Source organism: Tiliqua scincoides, chromosome 1 (assembly GCF_035046505.1).
Source record: "Tiliqua scincoides isolate rTilSci1 chromosome 1, rTilSci1.hap2, whole genome shotgun sequence".
Lineage (NCBI taxonomy): Eukaryota > Metazoa > Chordata > Lepidosauria > Squamata > Scincidae > Tiliqua > Tiliqua scincoides.
Genome location: NC_089821.1, coordinates 10892206 through 10911899, shown reverse-complemented (window position 1 = coordinate 10911899; position 19694 = coordinate 10892206). Strand labels below are relative to the sequence as shown.

At 44.9% G+C, this 19694-nt stretch overlaps 1 protein-coding gene across 1 annotated transcript in view; it reads left to right on the top strand.

The window, feature by feature from the left end:
• The first annotated feature begins 1914 nt into the window (after nucleotides 1-1914).
• The window catches only part of RASGRP1 (RAS guanyl releasing protein 1), a 58309-nt gene continuing 40529 nt past the window's right edge, over nucleotides 1915-19694 (top strand). The window contains exon 1 of the mRNA XM_066612288.1: nucleotides 1915-1989. Coding sequence (XP_066468385.1) covers nucleotides 1920-1989 — 70 coding nt within the window. The 5' untranslated portion in view covers nucleotides 1915-1919. The remainder of the gene's footprint in view (nucleotides 1990-19694) is intronic.

Below are 19694 nucleotides of genomic sequence, written 5' to 3'. Positions count from 1 at the left end.
GGTGGATCCCGTGAAATTCAGAGCAAGGGGATTAATTTCCCCTTACCCCGTGTCACTCTGTAGCCACCTCAATGGGGCTACTTGGATATGTGCCAGTGAAATCGCTGGTGCAACAGCCTGGTGTAACACTGGGCTGCTTGGTAAGGGGGTTAGGATCTGGCCTAAGTGCTGGAGACTGATACCACCCTCCTTCTGGGGCTGTTTCACCCACTGACCTGCCCACCGCTTGCTCCCCTCACCCTGAAATGTCCCTGAAACACCCTCTCTTGCCCTCTGAACCCCTCCCCTGGCTCTGGCCACCCTTGGCCAGCACGAACTTACCATCCTGGAGTAGTATAGAGGCTGGATTTGGCCTCCACGAGCCAGCATGCTTCCTTGTGCTGGCCCCGCTGTCTCCCAAGTTGTTCAGGCATGCCTGGTGGCATGTTTGTGACAGTCCTGGGCCAGCGCAACTAACTTGCACTGGCCCAAAGAGCGCTCTGCATTGCGCTGTTAAACACCCATACCTGCTTTCACCCCTGCTTCTCTGCTTCAAATTTCCTTCCAAATTGCTTTAAAAACAAACAAAACAAAACCCAGCATGGGAATATCTTTATGCAGTAAAGTAACATCTACAGTACTTGTTGATGGGGCTGCTTTCAGAAGGGAATAGTAGGCTAAAAGCCCTACTGTGTACACACATTTCCCAGCACTTCAGTGGGAGGGACGGGACAACAGTGTTTGTTGCCTCTGGGTCTTCTTGAGCGGTCTGGTATTATTTTGCGCCGTAGTAGAAATAAAAATGTGAAGTCTTCCAGAATTGTGCAATCCTGTGTCTCAAAATCTAAGAGGAAATCTAAGAGGATTCCCTGCCTAAGGCAGGGGGTTGGACTAGATCAGGGGTACCCAAACCCCGGCCCGGGGGCCACTTGCGGCCCTCGGGGCCTTTCAATCAGGCCCTCGGGGAGCCCCCAGTCTCCAGTGAGCCTCTGGCCCTCCAAAGACTTGCTGGAGCCCGTGCTGGCGTCTCAGTAAGAGAAAGACTGTTCGACCTCTCACTTGAGCTGTGGGACAAGGGCTCCCTCCACTACTTGCTGTTTGACATCTGTGATGCAGCAGTGGCAGCAAAGGAAAGGCTGGCCTAGCTTTGTGCAAGGCCTTTTAAAGGCCTTGAGCTACTGCAAGACCTTCATTCATTCACACAAGTTCCATCTCTAATATATTCATTTATGTAAATTTATTCAAATTGTAAATTAATTCTTTTTTTTTCCTGGCCCCAGACACAGTGTCAGAGAGATGATGTGGCCCTCTTGCCAAAATGTTTGGACACCCCTGGACTAGATGATACATTTAGGTCCCTTCCAACTCTATGATTCTATGAGAAATCTGTTTCTCTATGAGAAACTGGACAGTCATTTGTTTGATCCCCCCCCTTTTTAATACACACCTTTATTTTTGCTGAACTGCATTGATTACATGAGGGGTGGATGCTGATTTGTTTGTGAACTTGAACCTACGCATTAAGGCTGAAAGCAATAGATTAAAATTCCTCAGGGATTTTGAGAATTATGAAGAACTCTGTGTGCTGTAAGAGCCACAGGCAGTTCTTGGTACATATAGCATAATAAGTGTACTGTATTTGTGGAAGGGAATGGGAGACCTTATTTGATGCATTTTGCAAGTGGGAGGGGAATATTTTGAATAACCCAATTCCTGGGAGCTTAATAGTCAAGTCTCTCCTCTTCCAACCTGCTGTCAAGAGGCTCTTGTGAAATTTCTCACTTAAGTGTCAGTGCTCCCTGTTCTTGCATGTGACTGTTGCTTTTTCCTTTAGGAAATCTTTGCAAGGATGCAGCACTGGTCTGAAGGCAGCTGTTGAGCTGAAGCAGATCTGTTGCTCCCATTCAGGTCTTGCCCAAGCCTCCGAGATCAGCATAACAATGTCCTTGGGGCACTTCGCCAAGGGAGCCAGCCTAGATGACCTTATTGATACTTGCATTCATTCTTTTGGTGAGTTGGGTGATCTCCCTTTAACTGTTTTCAGACTGGTTTTCTTTTTCATGTTAGGTAATTTTATTGTGCAGCGTGTTAAGTATAATCAAGGTGACAGTTATTGCTTTTATTAATGCTCTGCTTGATTTGCATATCATCCTGTGAATATACTTCTGTGTCAGTTGGTAGTCCTTGCTTGGTGCCAGTATAAGAACTGTCCTTGCAAAAACTAAGGAGCACTCCAGAGTTATCCACTGTCTTGGAATTATTTTGTCCTTTTTCTCTCTATCTTTGCCCCTTCCCTTCTAAATACATATTCGGAACCTGGATAATTACTAAGCAAATCATAATACTGTGGAGTTTTCAGATCTGGGTATCGTTCCATGCTACCTTTTGGGAGAACTTGTATCTTAATATAGCTCAATGCATGCTTCAGTGAGGGGAAATATTTGTTATTTTAGCACCAAAGAGAATTGTTTGCTTTTCTGTAAAGGGGAAAGAAATGAAGTAAGAATACTCCGTGACACAGCTTTAAGCTAGCATGTGAATTATGCATGACCTTTATCTCTTTGCTGATAGCATACCTTTGAACAGATTTGGAGACATTAAAAATGTGCATCTGGTTGGCTTTCTTATGCATTTACTTTATTAACTGTGTTGAAATTTATTAGTATGGACTCATAAAATGTATACAAAGACATTTAAAAAAATTGCAGGATAAAATGATGGAATTCCGATGAGAACTTTTGAGTGTTTTGTCTATATTTAGGCTTCTAATGTTTTCCATTTCCTTTGGGGTGGATATTTTGGATTGAACAAACTAATGGAATAGTTTGTGTCCCTTTAATTTTGATCATATCTGATTAATAAATATAAAACATACAATTGAAGGCCTGTTTTGTTGTTAATAAAATTGTGCGTGTGTGTAGTAGGAGGAGAGGAATAAATGATGCACTGCTTGTCAGTAGCGTAGCTACGGTGGGGTGACATGGTAAGTACTGCAGGTGCCACAAAGCACCACGTAAGCGGCCCTTCCCACCTGCTGTGGGAGTCCTTTTGGGCAGAATGGCTCCCACAGCAAGTGGGAATTGTTGCTTACATGTCACATCACGGCGCCTGCAATACTGCCTGCAATAGTTACCATGCCACCCCACCATAGCTACGCTACTGTTGCTTGTCAAGTGCACGTGACTGACCGAGCCATTCTAATGTGTGTTCATGTGCACTACTGAGTTTGATAGTTTTCTTTCTAATGAGGGATTTACAGGAGCTGAGTAGATTTAGCACTTAACACTGCACTCTGCCTTCCTGAATCATGCTCCAAACAATGAGTAATCCTCCCAGTCCTTCCAGAGGAAAAGCCATGCACTGTTATTTACTTATGACAAAGCATTTACAAAGCAGAATGCATATCAAATGTATAAGGTAGGGAGCTTCCAGTATTTATTCTTGTTCCTTGTGCTTTATTTCCATGCCATATGGAATCCATATAGTACCTGCGAGAAACCAAGACCTCATCTTTGTGTAATGACTAACAGCCCAATCCCGAGCTCCTATGGCACGCGGCAGCAGCGGCATCGAAAATGGCTACGGCCGCATCCTGCGCGCCAGCAGCAGCCGTGGGCGGCACCTTGGGAGAAGGGGACTTTCGCCCCCTTCTCCCGGGTAAGGAAAGTAGCCCCACAATGGTCGACCAAAAGGTTAGCGGTGAAGTAAGAGCGTTCGTGTCAGGTGCTGAACCCCATATGAATGCGCAGGATCCGGTGGAGCAGAACTCCACCGGTCCCACCTCCTTCCCTCCCCGGAACGCCTCCCGCCCATCCTCTCCCCACCTCCTGCCTCCCCATCACGCCTGCTCCCCGCCCTCTTCTCGCCCTCTCCCCACCTCCCCCCTCCCCGGAATGTCTCCTCCCCGCCTCCCCCTGCCCCCGCTTTCCTCTCCGCGGCTCAGCAGTCTGTGCGACTGTCAAATGGTGGAGGCTGAGCGCCTGCCCAGCATTAGCCCAGTGCCGGACAGCGCAGGGCTAGCATGGGCATTGTCCTGGTGTTAGGCCTCACAAACGTCCGGTGAGTCAAGCCCAGGATTTGGCTCTAACCCAGTGGTACCCGAATTTTTTCAACTGGTGACTCCCTTGACCTACTGGGCCATTGGCCATGGCTCCCCATTAGGACTACAGCCCTACACACTGTATGCTTTTTGCTAGGGTTCTGTGGCTCCCCTGGCTGCTTTCCATGGTTCCCTGGGGAACCTGGTTCACAAATTGGGAAGCACTGACCTAAGCAGTATACTTTTTTTTTTTTAAATCCAAATGAAATGAACTAAATAAACTGTTGTTCTCACAGAATTGATTCTGGTAGTATCTGTCTTGCCAATGGATTAAAATTATTTAAAGTCATAATGTTCTTTACCTCTGGATCTTCTTAACCTTGTTGACATAGGAATGTTATACAGAATTATGTGCAACTTTCCTGCAATTAACAGCACAATCCTATCTATGTCTGCTCAGGACTAAGTCCCATTGACTTGGGACTCAGTTGGGTTTACTCCATATTTAGAAATGTGGCCTATGCATGCATACTAGAGTGAGTTCATTGAAAATGCTTTCCACATTGAATGTTTCATTGAATGCTTTCCACATGCGCTGCCTCCGACGTATTCTCGGCATCACCTGGCAGGACAAAGTTCCAAACAACACAGTCCTGGAACGTGCTGGAATCCCTAGCATGTATGCACTACTGAAACAGAGACGCCTGCGTTGGCTCGGTCATGTCGTGAGAATGGATGATGGGCGGATCCCAAAGGATCTCCTCTATGGAGAACTCGTGCAAGGAAAGCGTCCTACGGGTAGACCACAGCTGCGATACAAGGACATCTGCAAGAGGGATCTGAAGGCCTTAGGAGTGGATCTCAACAAGTGGGAAACCCTGGCCTCTGAGCGGCCCGCTTGGAGGCAGGCTGTGCAACATGGCCTTTCCCAGTTTGAAGAGATACTTGGCCAACAGTCTGAGGCTAAGAGGCAAAGAAGGAAGGCCCATAGCCAGGGAGACAGGCCAGGGACAGACTGCACTTGCTCCCAGTGTGGAAGGGATTGTCACTCCCGAATCGGCCTTTTCAGCCACACTAGACGCTGTTCCAGAACCACCTTTCAGAGCGCGATACCATAGTCTTTCGAGACTGAAGGTTGCCAACCTGTCATTGAAAATGGTGGAACTTACTTCTGGGTAAGCATGAATAGAATTGGGCTGCAGGCCATAAATTTGCCTAGTGTATCCTCAAGCAGAAATTATAAATTACATGTAGTATAACTATTAAAGCATTGAAATATAAATTCAAAGACCATGTTATCTTTTCTCTTTTCGCTGTCAGAGATTTGATTTCATGTTTTCCTTAAATTTATTATATTTCTGTGGATTCATAATCTTTCAAGGCTAATGATAAGGCTACTTTGTACACTGGGGCAGTGGCGTAGCTTAGAGGGGGTGCAGAACACTAAGCTTTGTAGGGAGTCTCAGTGCAGCATGCAATCTGTCCCTCCCATCTCCACCTTCCCCCCTTTAGAGCCATTTTTGGAACCATTTTCCTCCCCCACCTGGAATGGTCGCATAGGGGAGGGGGAGGGTCTGCTTACACGCTATACTCAGTCTCCCTGCAAAATGTAGTGCTTTGCACCCCCTCTAGCTATGCCACTGTACTGGGATTAAGAAATACTGCAAAAACCTAACTTCTTAGAAATAACCATCTCTCTTCTCATGTCAAAAGTGATACAAATAGGAATAGTTCTCTCAGAGACTGAGTTTAATGCTATTTTAAGAATGGGCATTGTGTTAAGAAGAAAGTATTTTGCGATTTCCTGGTGATTTTAGAAGAGTCATGAATTGAAGGTGGTGCAACCAGATAAAGAACTTTAAGGAAGTGTCTCAGTTATTTTTGGATGGTATAAACATTGCATTGGAGATCAGCAGAAGAGAAATAGCAGCATTCCGCTGAGCTACTTCACATGCAAGAAGGGCAACATGTTGGTTAAAGAAAGCAGTAGACACGTGTGATCTAATGTAGGTTTGATATTGATGTCAATCATTTACTTGCAATTCAGGTTCTCAGCTCTGAAATTTATACTTCTTGCTATTTCAGCGTTATTTAAGTAACACATTTCATTTTGTTTGCTTTAGGCTGCAATCCTATACACAGTTACCTGGAAGTAGTTCCTACTGAACTCAATGGGACTTATTTATGAGTAGACATGCATAGGATTGGGCTGACTGTGTGGTTAAAATATATATGACCGGTGGTAAGTGTGAATGAGTGCCTAGGAATTTTGGTTAAAATAAAAGTTGTCATTTAACCCAAAACATGGCACCAGCAGTATCCAAAGAGCTTGTTCATGGGAACCTCAAATAGGGCTTTGCATGTGTCTCAGGTCTATTGCCTCTGAAGTTTTGTACCTCTGAACAACTTATATATAGTAATTCAGTTGCTGGGATTTGTATATAATTCGTAGTACTGTATTGTATCAGAACTGGTTGGGCAGTCTGAAAATTGTACAGATACATATGGAATAGACAAAGGCTTAAAGCTGATGTGATTTAGTACATGTGTCATCATTTTTGGATTGAGCATGACAACTGTGACAAAATCAGGCATCTCAGTTTTCACTATAAATTGAGAAAATTATGACATAGTAGAAGCTAAAACCGTGTATGTTTGATGGATTGGTGCTATGCCATTAGCTCAGTAATGAGTTTTTCTTCTAATAGTGTATTTTGTCCTTCACATCTCCATGGCGATGCTTGCTAGGCACTGCTACTTTAGGGTTTTTCTTATATAGGGAAAGGTTGCTGGGTCTTTCAGCATTGGACATATCAGGTTGAGATAAAGAGTGGCAGAAGTCAATAGCTATTTGAGCAAGCACTTTGGTTTCCATTTCTGGAATGTCACAGCAGCGTGGCTCTTTTCTGCAGGATCCTGGTTTCAAAATGCACCCTGACTAGAATCATAGAGTTGGAAGGGTCATCTTCTGTAGCAGTGGGACTAGAATGGTGTCTGGTGGTACTCGCTGGACCTCCTATTGCCGGGCGGTGAGACCAGGAACACAACACAGCAAACAGCAGTAGGAGGCTTGGCTCTGTGGGCAAAGCATGCTTTTCCATGCTCAGAAAAGCCCTCCCATCTGCCCCAAGCCTATTAATGGTGTTTGTCGCATTGCATCTTACCTTCTAACCCAGAAGTAACTGGCTATGATGTCCTCACCAACTGCTTCCAGTGGTACTTCAAATAGGTGGACTGTATGAGGTGGTACAGTGGAGGACAAACTTGGGGAAACACTGTTAAGAGCATGTCCACTTGTTGCCTGTCAGTTGTCTGCTTGGAGATCTCTAATGAGGGAGAATCCACCCCCTCCCTCAGCAATCTGATTTACAGCCAAACCCACCCTTACTGTCAAGAATTTCTTCTTGATGTCCAACTGGAACTGACTTACTGATTTTCAATAATTAGGATTTTTAAAAAGACGTTTTCTCTTTGATCTTCTAAGAATAGATAATGCTTCACTAAACTGTTATGGTTTAAACTACAGTATTTGATGTGAACATTCAGAAACTGAGTAACATTTATTTGTAAGAGTGAAAATCTACTAATTTTGTCAGTAATTATCAGAAGTTTTCTTCATACTTACCCTTACCACATTGCTACAATCTCAAGTACATACATTTTTATGTTTATGAGTGCACGTCTAACGTAGGAAAAAAACCTAAAATTTTGTTTCTGTTTCTCTGCATTGTCCTGGACTGTGCAGTTATTAATCTATTTTCAGTAAAGTGTCCAAGTGTTAAGATTTACTGTTTGGTATTAAAATGAGATTAATTGCTGTGCTTTTGCATCATGCATCCTGCTGCAATTTTGGAAAAAATGGCTTAAAAGCTTCACCGTTGCTTGGCAACAGAAATGAAGTTAATGGGGAAGTAATCGCATTATAGGAACAGAAGACTTGTTTAGAGTCCTTTAGAATGCTGAAGGCTAATTTGGAGAACTCGAGCTTATTTTGTTTAACTAAAGTAAAACAGCTATCAATAAATTAACCTTTTTCTTAGAATCATTTCCCTTATGGATATGAAAGTTCAGCCTTAATTGTTTCAAAAACATTTTAAAACTACATTTCACTGACTTTTAATGGAACTATAACTGCATAGGTTTGCTGAGGAATTTGTCACATATATTTTGATTGAACTGTTGAGGTGAAAGTGGTCATCTCCAGTGTTTGGGATCGTGTGAATGGGAAGTATATTCTTATTGTAGCTTTCATTATTTCACTTTCATTATTTCACTTTCATTATGAAGCACAGCCCACTTTAGTGTAGGTTGTGATGCTGTGTGGGTGAAATTCAGACTAGTGACTGAAGCCAGCAAAACAACTATTTGAGCCAGCTCCAAACATATTTCATAGTGACATCATTGTTTGGGAATAGTGGATCTTAGTGAACATAAGATACATCTGCAAAAGGATGCTGATTTAACCATGTTTTCATCATGGCTGCTGCTTTTATAGAAGACCACTAAATGTCAACTGCAGGAGGTCTGTATTTTTGTTGCACAATTGTTTCTGCTTAAGGTTTCCATAAAGATCACCTTCCATATAGTGGATCTTATGTTTGCTTATCCAGTTCGTGACTCCTCATCCCTGTGGGATGAGGATGGGGAGGTTCGAGAACAACAAAGTAAAGACAGAGTAGGAGAAGAAATTGGGAATGGTAGCATGATGGGATGTGATAGACGGTTTGGCACAATGCTAGGATTCAGGGATAAAGAAGCGAATAAGCAGCCCATCCTGGGGCATTCCATGTACAAATGCTTTTATGCAAATGCCCGAAGTCTCTGAGCAAGGATGGGAGAACTGGAATGTCTGGTGACAAGGGAAAACATTGACATAGTGGGCATAACAGAAACCTGGTGGAATGCGGAGAATCAGTGGGATACTGCAATCCTGGGCTATAAACTCTACAGGAGGGACAGGGAGGGGCATGTTGGAGGTGGGGTGGGAGTTTACGTTAAGGAAGGGATAGAATCCAGCAAAGTAGAGATTGAAGGTGGGTCCGACTCCACCATAGAATCTCTATGGGTTAAATTACTAGGCCTGAGGAGCGAAGTAATACTGGGGACGTACTATCGTCCTCCAGACCAGAAATCGGATGGGGACCTTGAAATGAGGAAACAGATCAGGGAGGTGACAAGGAGGGACAGGGTTGTAATCATGAGAGACTTCAATTATCCTCATATAGACTGGGTCAATTTGTGTTCTGGTCACAAAAAGGAGACCAGATTCCTTGACATGCTAAATGACTGTGCCTTAGAGCAGCTAGTCATGGAGCCCACCAGAGGACAGGTGACTCTGAATTTAATATTGTGCGGTATTCAGGACCTGGTTAGAGACGTCAGTGTTACTGAGCCATTGGGGAACAGTGATCATGCTGCGATCCGTTTCGACATGCACGTCGGGGGAAGAATACTGGGCAAATCTCTCATGAAAACCCTTGACTTCCGAAGAGCGGACTTCCCTCAAATGAGGAGGCTGGTTAGAAGGAGGTTGAAAGGAAAGGTAAAAAGAGTTCAATCTCTCCAGAGTGCATGGAGGCTGCTTAAAACAACAGTAACAGAGGCCCAGCGGAAGTGTATACCACAAAGGAAGAAGGGCTCGACTAAGTCCAAGTCGTTTGCAGACGACACCAAACTTTTCCGAGTGATGAAGACCAGAAGTGATTGTGAAGAGCTCCAGAGGAAAGGCTACGGTGTTTGGGCCTCTTCAGCCTAGAAAAGAGTTGCCTAAGGGGGGATATGATTGAGACATACAAAATTATGCATGGGAAAGATAAAGTGGATAGAGAGGTGCTCTTTACACTCTCACATAATACCAGAACTAGGGGACATCCACTAAAATCGAGTGTTGGGAGAGTCAAAAGAAAATATTTCTTTACTCAGCGTGTGGTTGGTCTGTGGAACTCCTTGCCACAGGATGTGGTGACGGCATCTGGCCTGGATGCCTTTAAAAGGGGATTGGACAAGTTTCTGGAGGAAAAATCCATTATGGGTTACAAGCCATGATGCGTATGTGCAACCTCCTGATTTTAGAAATGGGCTATGTCAGATGCAAGGGAGGGCAACAGGATGCAGGTTTCTTGTTATCAGGTGTGCTCCCTGGGGCATTTGGTGGGCTGCTGTGAGATACAGGAAGCTGGACTAGATGGGCCTATGGCCTGATTCAGTGGGGCTGTTCTTATGTTCTTATATAGTGGAAATGGAAAAGGTGCAGAAGGAAGTGACCAAGATGATTACTGGGCTGCGGCACCTCCCTTATGAGGAAAGGCTATAGTGTTTGAGGCTCTTTAGTCTAGAGCAGGGGTGTCCAAACATTTTGGCAGGAGGGCCACATCATCTCTCTGACACTGTGTCGGGGACCGGGGGAAAAAGAATTAATTTACATTTAAAATTTGAATAAATTCACATAAATGAATTTATTAGAGATGGAACTTATATGAATGAATGAAGGTCTTGCAGTAGCTCAAGTCCTGTAAAAGACCTTGCACAAAGCAAGGCCTACCTTTCCTTTGCTGTCACTGCTGTATCACAGATGTGAAACAGCAAGTAGCTGGGAGAGCCCTCATCCCACAGCTCAGGTGAAAGGTTGAACAGTTGTCCTCATGCTGAAAGCAGTTGCGTTGGGCCAGCACGGGCTCCGGCAAGTCTCCGGAGGACCAGAGGCTCATTGGAGACTGGGAGTTCCCTGCAGACCTGCTTGGGAGCCCCTGAGGGCTGCAAGTGGCCCCCGGGCCGGGGTTTGGGCACCCCTGGTCTAGAGAAAAAGGCACCTGAGTGAGGAAAATGGTTGAGACATGCAAAATTATGCAGAGAATGGATAGAGGGATTTTTTTCCCCTCTCACACAATACCAGAAACGGGATGTCCACTAAAACCTAGTGTCAGGAGAGTTTGAACAGAAAAAAGAAAATATTTCTTTACTCAGTGTGTGATTAGTCTGTGGAACCCCTTGCTACAGGATGTGGGGAAGGCAGGGGTGTGATGGAAGAGGGAGGTGTGGCACCTGGTGTGAGCACTTATCCTGGATGCTATCCTCTCTGACAGCAGTTGGCATGCCCCCTTTTCTCCTCCGACTTGTGCCAGCTAAAGAGCAGATCCAAGGAGACTCATTGGTGAGCAGCAGAGAAAATATTTTTCACTTCAGGATGCAGAGCAGGCCTCCTTGGTGCAGCTGCATTGGCAGGGGGAGGGAAGGATAGAATGGGGCTGTAAATAGCATAAAGATGCTTTATTTTGGATATACTCTATATCAGGGGTGCTCAATAGGTGGATCGCGATCTACCGGTAGATCGTGAGGCAAAATGAGTAGATCGCGGAGTGCCGACCCCCCCCCTTCAGGTGCCTCTGGGAGGAAACGCTGGGAGTAAGGCCCATTGTACTCAATGGGGCTTACTCCCAGGTAAGTGTGGCTAGGATTGCAGCCTCACAGCCTAATCCTAGGCATGTCTACTTAGGAGTAAGTCCTGTTATACTCAGTGGAGCTCAAGGTACACCAACATACATTGTACACATAAATGTTATATGTTATGATGGCGCGAACATTGTAAAAAAAACTCTGGTAGATCTCCAGGCCTTGCTGGGTTTCAAAGTAGCTCTCGAGCCAAAAAAGTGGGAGCACCCCTGCTCTATATCAACACAATGAGATAATAATTAGGTCATAGAAATGATGTGAGAGAGCTCACTTAGTTTAGAATTTTTGAAGTCCAAAAGTGCAAAGCTACTTGGTTACCCAGTGGTTCTCAAACTTATTATTCCTGCAGTGCCCTTAGACCATGGTGCCCTGTCATGGTGGCATCATCACATGAATTCTCACATAGTCATGGCCTGGCAAGCCAGGAAGAAGAGTACGCTGCACCTATGGGCACTTTGGCACACAGTTTGGGAACCACGGATGTTACCTGTCCTGCTGTTAAGCAAGTACCAATATTGTGGCTGTGGAGTGATTTGCATGATGAGTGATTTGCATTGTTAAAACCAAGCATGTCAGTGCTTGACCGATGCCTGGTCAGTGGCTGAATATGTGACTGTTTAGGAGCTTCCTAAGAGAAGAGCAGGCTATGAGCGTAGTAGATGTCATTCAATATTTATAGGTAGTGCTATTTTCAGAAATGTCTAGGGGAGTTCAGAGGATAATAAGAGGGCCTTTGACATCACAGATTATGGATCTTGCCACAGGGGAGCCACATTTCAAAGGAACGGAATCTACTGCAAAGTGCTATTTGGGACATGACATTTCACTGCTTTTAGGGCACAATCCTAACCCCGTATGTCCGTGCTTTCCAGCACGGACATAAGGGCAATAAAGCTCCAAGGTAAGGGAACAAACATTCCCTTACTTTGAGGATGCCTCTGTGAGTGACACCCAACTGTAGGATGCAGCACATGTCCCATTGGTACCACTATGCGAGTGCTGGAAAGCACTGACATAAGGGGTTAGGGTTGTGCCCTTACTGAGATAAAATGGAAGTGGAGTGTAAACTGTTTGAGTCTCATAATGAGGTGCAGTGGGACCTCCTTATCTGTGGGCTTGGCATCTGTGAATTTGAATATCAGTGGATGTGAATATCTATAGATACCAAGACTGCAACTTGAGGGCCTTGGAGGACTTCCTGGATGTGATCCAAAGTGCCTTCCAGTTATATCTGGGAGACTTCTGAGGATGTTGGGAGTCTGCCTGTGACCTCCAGAAAATCCATCACGGGTTACAAGCCAAAATGGGTATGTGCAACCTCCTGATTTTAGAAATGGGCTATGTCAGATGCAAGGGAGGGCACCAGGATGCAGGTCTCTTGTTGTCTTGTGTGCTCCCTGGAGCATTTGGTGGGCCACTGTGAGACACAGGAAGCTGGACTAGATGGGCCTATGGCCTGATCCAGCGGGGCTGTTCTTATGTTCTTAAGGCTGAGTGCAACCTCTGGAAGGTTGGCTACACCAGGTAAGAAATGGTGGTTTTGTGTCGGCCCCCGTGGATTTCATTATCTGTGGAATTTGGTATCCACAGAGGGTTCCGGAAAGGAACCCCTTTGTATACTGAGGACCACTGTATATTGTGCTAAGGCTGAACAAGTGGAAGCACGTGCTTTGAAATCTAATAGCGCTTCTAAATAAATATTGATGGGAGGGGGCTTGATTTTTACCCTCTTGAAATGTTTCAAGTGTGTGTATGTATTGATTAGTATAACACTAAGTGTAAATATGACTTTGAGAGATTGGGTAAAAATACGCATAATTATACTGTATAAGGGACACTGCAAGCTGGTTTACTTGAAAACATTCAAAGTTAGTGCAAAACCTTAGAATGCAGATTCTGTTGATATGAAGATAAGGGAGGACTTGCTGGCTTGCAGGTTGCCAACCCTATAAAGATCTGGGTCTTTTATGGGGCGTGTACATGTGTGATAATGTGTAAAGCTTTGAAGAAAAGATCAGACAATCTTGTTTGTAATGTATCAAATGAACACATGATTTCAGAAGCAGAGAGAACTCTTCATATTAAGAACGCAACATTTTAAAGAGAAAGTTCCCTTTATGATACTGCAGTATTTATTTTTAAAGTAGCGTAATTCCATCACATTTAAACCTGGTTCTTAATATAAAAAGCTGTAACGCTAGCCCATGTGTATTCTACTTCATTTAACATTTATTCAGTGGGTTTTTCCTCAGCAGGGTATGTGGTTTTACTGACAGGTATGCAAGCGGAAATGAGAGCGACTCTTGTAAAGCTTTCAACTTGTTACGGCTAAGATAAATTGAACAAGCTTCAAACACGTATTGGAATGTGATAGTGTTGCTACTACATAAAGTTTGATTTAAAAATAAATAAATCAGTTATTGGTGGTATTATAATACACACCTCCATGTGGATTAATGGGTACAACTTAAATTTGTTGTGAGGAGTAATTCAAGATCTAAATAGATCAGGAGTGGCCAGAATTGCAAGAGCCACATAACATAAGAACATAAGAACAGCCCCACTGGATCAGGCCATAGGCCCATCTAGTCCAGCTTCCTGTATCTCACAGCGGCCCACCAAATGCCCCAGGGAGCACACCAGATAACAAGAGACCTCATCCTGGTGCCCTCCCCTACATCTGGCATTCTGACTTAACCCATTCCTAAAATCAGGAGGTTGCGCATACCCATCATGGCTTGTACCCCATAATGGATTTTTCCTCCAGAAACTCGTCCAATCCCCTTTTAAAGGCGTCTAGGCTAGACGCCAGCACCACATCCTGTGGCAAGGAGTTCCACAGACCGACCACGCGCTGAGTAAAGAAATATTTTCTTTTGTCTGTCCTAACCCGCCCAACACTCAATTTTAGTGGATGTCCCCTGGTTCTGGTATTATGTGAGAGTGTAAAGAGCATCTCCCTATCCACTCTGTCCATCCCCTGCATAATTTTGTATGTCTCAATCATGTCCCCCCTCAAGCGTCTCTTTTCTAGGCTGAAGAGGCCCAAACGCCGTAGCCTTTCCTCATAAGGAAGGTGCCCCAGCCCCGTAATCATCTTAGTCGCTCTCTTTTGCACCTTTTCCATTTCCACTATGTCTTTTTTGAGATGCGGCGACCAGAACTGGACACAATACTCCAGGTGTGGCCTTACCATAGATTTGTACAACGGCAGTATAATACTAACCGTTTTGTTCTCAATACCCTTCCTAATGATCCCAAGCATAGAATTGGCCTTCTTCACTGCTGCCGCACATTGGGTCGACACTTTCATCGACCTGTCCACCACCACCCCAAGATCTCTCTCCTGATCTGTCACAGACAGCTCAGAACCCATCAGCCTATATCTAAAGTTTTGATTTTTTGCCCCAATGTGCATGACTTTACACTTACTGACATTGAAGCGCATCTGCCATTTTGCTGCCCATTCTGCCAGTCTGGAGAGATCCTTCTGGAGCTCCTCACAATCACTTCTGGTCTTTACCACTCGGAAAAGTTTGGTGTCGTCTGCAAACTTAGCCACTTCACTGCTCAACCCTGTCTCCAGGTCATTTATGAAGAGGTTGAAAAGCACCGGTCCCAGGACAGATCCTTGGGGCACACCGCTTTTCACCTCTCTCCACTGTGAAAATTGCCCATTGACACCCACTCTCTGCTTCCTGGCCTCCAACCAGTTCTCAATCCACGAGAGGACCTGTCCTCTAATTCCCTGACTGTGGAGTTTTTTCAGTAGCCTTTGGTGAGGGACCGTGTCAAACGCCTTCTGAAAGTCCAGATATATAATGTCCACGGGTTCTCCCGCATCCACATGCCTGTTGACCTTTTCAAAGAATTCTATAAGGTTCGTGAGGCAAGACTTACCCTTACAGAAGCCATGCTGACTCTCCCTCAGCAAGGCCTGTTTGTCTATGTGTTTTGAGATCCTATCTTTGATGAGGCATTCCACCATCTTACCCGGTATAGATGTTAGGCTGACCGGCCTATAGTTTCCCGGGTCCCCCCTCTTTCCCTTTTTAAAAATAGGCGTGACATTTGCTATCCTCCAATCTTCTGGTACCGTGGCCGTTTTCAGGGACAAGTTGCATACCTTAGTCAAGAGATCTGCAACTTCATTCTTCAATTCCTTAATAACCCTTGGGTGTATGCCATCAGGGCCCGGTGACTTATTGATCTTTAATTTATCAATGAGGTCTGAAACATCTTCTCTTTTAACCTCTATCTGACTTAACTCCTCGGTCAGGAGGGGCCGTTCGGGCAGCGGTATCTGCCCGAGGTCTTCTGCCGTGAAGACAGATGCAAAGAACTCATTTAATTTCTCTGCCATCTCTAAGTCTCCTTTTATCTCCCCTTTCCCTCCCTCACCATCCAGAGGGCCAACCGCTTCTCTGGCGGGTTTCCTGCTTCTAACATATTTGAAGAAGCTTTTATTATTCCCCTTAATGTTGCTGGCCATGCGTTCCTCATAGTCTCGCTTGGCCTCCCCTATCACCTTCTTACATTTCTTTTGCCACAGTTTATGTTCCTTTTTATTCTCTTCATTAGGGCAAGACTTCCATTTACGGAAGGAAGCTTCCTTGCCCTTCACAGCCTCTCTAACTTGGCTGGTTAGCCATGCAGGCACTCTCCTGGATTTAGTGGAACCCTTCTTTATTTGCGGTATACACTTCTGCTGGGCCTCTATTACTGTTGTTTTAAGCAGCCTCCATGCACTCTGGAGAGACTGGACTCTTTTTACCCTCCCTTTCAACCTCCTTCTAACCAGCCTCCTCATTTGAGGGAAGTCCGCCCGTCGGAAGTCAAGGGTTTTTGTTAGAGATTTGCCTGGTATTCTTCCCCCAACGTGCACATCAAAACGGATCGCAGCATGATCACTGTTCCCCAATGGCTCAGTAACGTTTACATCTCTAACCAGGTCCTGCGTACCGCACAAAATTAAATCCAGAGTCACCTGTCCTCTGGTGGGCTCCGTAACTAGCTGATCTAAGCCACAGTCATTTAGCACGTCAAGAAATCCGGTTTCCTTATCGTGACCAGAACACAAATTGACCCAGTCAATATGAGGATAATTGAAGTCCCCCATGATTACAACCCTGTCCTTCCTTGTCACCTCCCTGATCTGTTTCCTCATTTCAAGGTCCCCATCAGATTTCTGGTCTGGAGGACGATAGCACACCCCCAGTATTACATCGCTGCTCAAGCCTGGTAATTTAACCCACAGAGATTCTACGGTGGAGTCGGACCCACCTTCAATCTCTACTTTGCTGGATTCTATCCCTTCTTTAACATAAAGGGCCACCCCACCTCCAACACGCCCCTGCCTGTCCCTCCTGTAGAGTTTATAGCCCGGGATTGCGGTATCCCACTGATTCTCCGCATTCCACCAGGTTTCCGTTATGCCCACTATGTCAATATTTTCCCTTGTCACCAGACATTCCAGTTCTCCCACCTTTGCTCGTAGACTTCGGGCATTCGCATAAAAGCATTTATACACGGAATGCCCCAGGATGGGCTGCTTATTCGCTCCTTTGTCCCCGCATCCTCTCACTGTGCCAAACTGTCTATCACATCCCATCTCCCTACCTTTCCCAATTTCTTCTCCTACCCTGCCTTTGTCTTGTAACATAAGAACATAAGAACATAAGAACATAAGAACAGCCCCACTGGATCAGGCCATAGGCCCATCTAGTCCAGCTTCCTGTATTTCACAGCGGCCCACCAAATGCCCCACATACGATAAACTTCAGATGTTTGAAAGCCACAATATTTAAGAAGCTTTTAAATTGTTAAATATATTTACTCGCCACGAATATTAAACATATTTTAATCCAGTGGACCCTCAATTTATACCCAGTAAATAGTTACAAAGCTTGAACATTTCTTATTTATCTTTCTATTATTTGTGCTTCATGCTTTCTCACCCGTATTGTATAGCAGGGGTCTCTAAACTTTTCGGTTGAAGGGCCCCATTAAACATCTGGCATAGTGTGGAGGGCCTGAAAAAAAAATTTAATATAAAATTTAAATAAATACATTGGAGATGGAACTTAGATGAATGAATAAATGGGCTCAAGTGTTCAAGATTTCTCCAACCACCAACGCAGCCCAAAGCACACACTTAAATGGACCCCCATTCCCCCACCCCACAAGCACAACTCCAGTTGTGTTTGGTCAACTGGGCCAGAGACTCTCAGGGAATCAGAGGCTGGCCGCGGGCCGGATAGAGGCTCGCCGTGGGCCGCATCTGGCCCCCGGGCTGGGGTGTGGAGACCCCTACTGTTTAGCATGTCTTGATGCTGCTTTGGCATCATATCTCAAATGGGCAATCAGTGGAAATTTAGGACTAGCCCGCAGAGGAGGAGGGACAATTTGTTGCTAGAGGAAGTTCTCCTAGAAACAGAGCTGCAGAATCCAGAAGAGATTTTCCCCTATTTTCAGCTACCATGGTCCAACCTCCTGCCGCACACCTGTGGACCTTTCGTTATACACTGGTTTAAAATCACTGGTATAGAGCCTACAGCAATAAACCAGCATAAGTACTGTCTGTGGGTCTCAAACCAGGTTCAAACTCCTTACTCCCTGCACTACTGAGCTGCTCTCATTTATTCTTGCTATTCTGCAGTGCCACCGAGATGTTGACCAGATAAAGTACTATAGATATGCCCTCTCTATTTGCAGGTTTGGAACCCGTGAATTTGCCTCAACGTGGGTTCTGAACCTGCAGTGGAGGGCCTCACCTGAGCTCCCAGGTGTGACTTCTTCTAGTCAGGTACGGGAGGCTTTCCGAAGCCTGGGAAGGCTTCAGAAAGCCTCAAAACACCTTTGAATGCAACTGAAAGGCACTGCTCTACTTAGCTATTGTTTCATGCTTTTTTCCTCAGGCCATACAATTCGTATTGGCACATATTATCTTGCTCTTTGAGAACTCTCGCACAGACTGCCATGTTGGCAACTTAGCTGCCTGCTTGACTTGGTTACGTATCTCCCTCTGACCCCTTGGATCTCTGATAGCTGCAGTCTGTCTGACTAGTCTGCCCCTGGCCCCTTGGATTAGTTCCTGTCCATTCTGGAATATGACTGAAAACCCATTGCTTGCACCTGAATCTGGTTGAAGCCTGCCAATCAATTGCCAATTAGTTACACTAGAAAGAAAGTTATTGTACAGATGCACTGGAATTTGTTGACTTATGTTGATAAATTAGATTATGTGGAAGTGTTCGGTATATTCTGAAAAAATCTACTGCTTTTGTTTTAGAAAACATTTTACTCTTTTCAGTGTGTTCCCATATGTGCAAGAGGACTTTCTTCCTAGTGGTCCATAGGATGTGGAACTCCCTCCATGGGATATCCACTTATCTTTGGGCAGTCTGACTTTGGGCGCTTGTCAAAAACCTGGTAGTTTCAGCAGACCTTTAATTAGCTTATCTTGAGTTTTGTCTTGAGTTTTATCTTGTGTGCCTGGTAGTTAAGTTTGAGTTTCCTGCTCCATTAGCATTGCTGCCCAGAATGGCTCTGGGAGCAAGTGGGAGGGGCGCTTACACAGTGCGTTGTGGCACCTGAAGTATTTACCACACCATCCCCTCTGCAGATATGGCTGCCAATGCATCTAAACAGAGTTTAAATGCTACTGTAATGGGTTATCTCGAATGAGTGTGTTAACTCCGAAGATGTGTGTGGTAGCATATCCCTGTTGTTACCCAACATGGCTTTGATGGTTCTAACCATGAGTTCTCAAGGCAGTGAAACACTGAGGTTGTGCACTGTGTGTAAGAACACAGCACTTCCCTGAGAAGTACACAGGAAGCCAGCTTTAGAAAAATAAAAACACATAGTTTATTGTTTCCCTGGAAGAGGGAGTAGATGATGTATTTGATTTCTGTTATTTGAACTTAATACAACGTTTCAGTCTCGCAGCTTCTTGCTGGGCACTAACAGCTCTGGCTTATCTAGTTGCAGTCTAATTGTTGAAGTAGTTAGAGATTTATCAGTCCAAAACGTGCATTCCAGAGCTTTTACTTTTGCTTGATACGTAGGACTTCCTATTGTACCAAAGCTATCAGTATTAGTTGCTACAACGACCTTTAGGGTACGAATCTGGCAAGACCTTAGCCTGCCCCTCACGTTGCTATCACCCAGATAGATGGTTTTCCTGGGTGTGATTTTCTTCACCAAAAATCACTCCCATACTAGT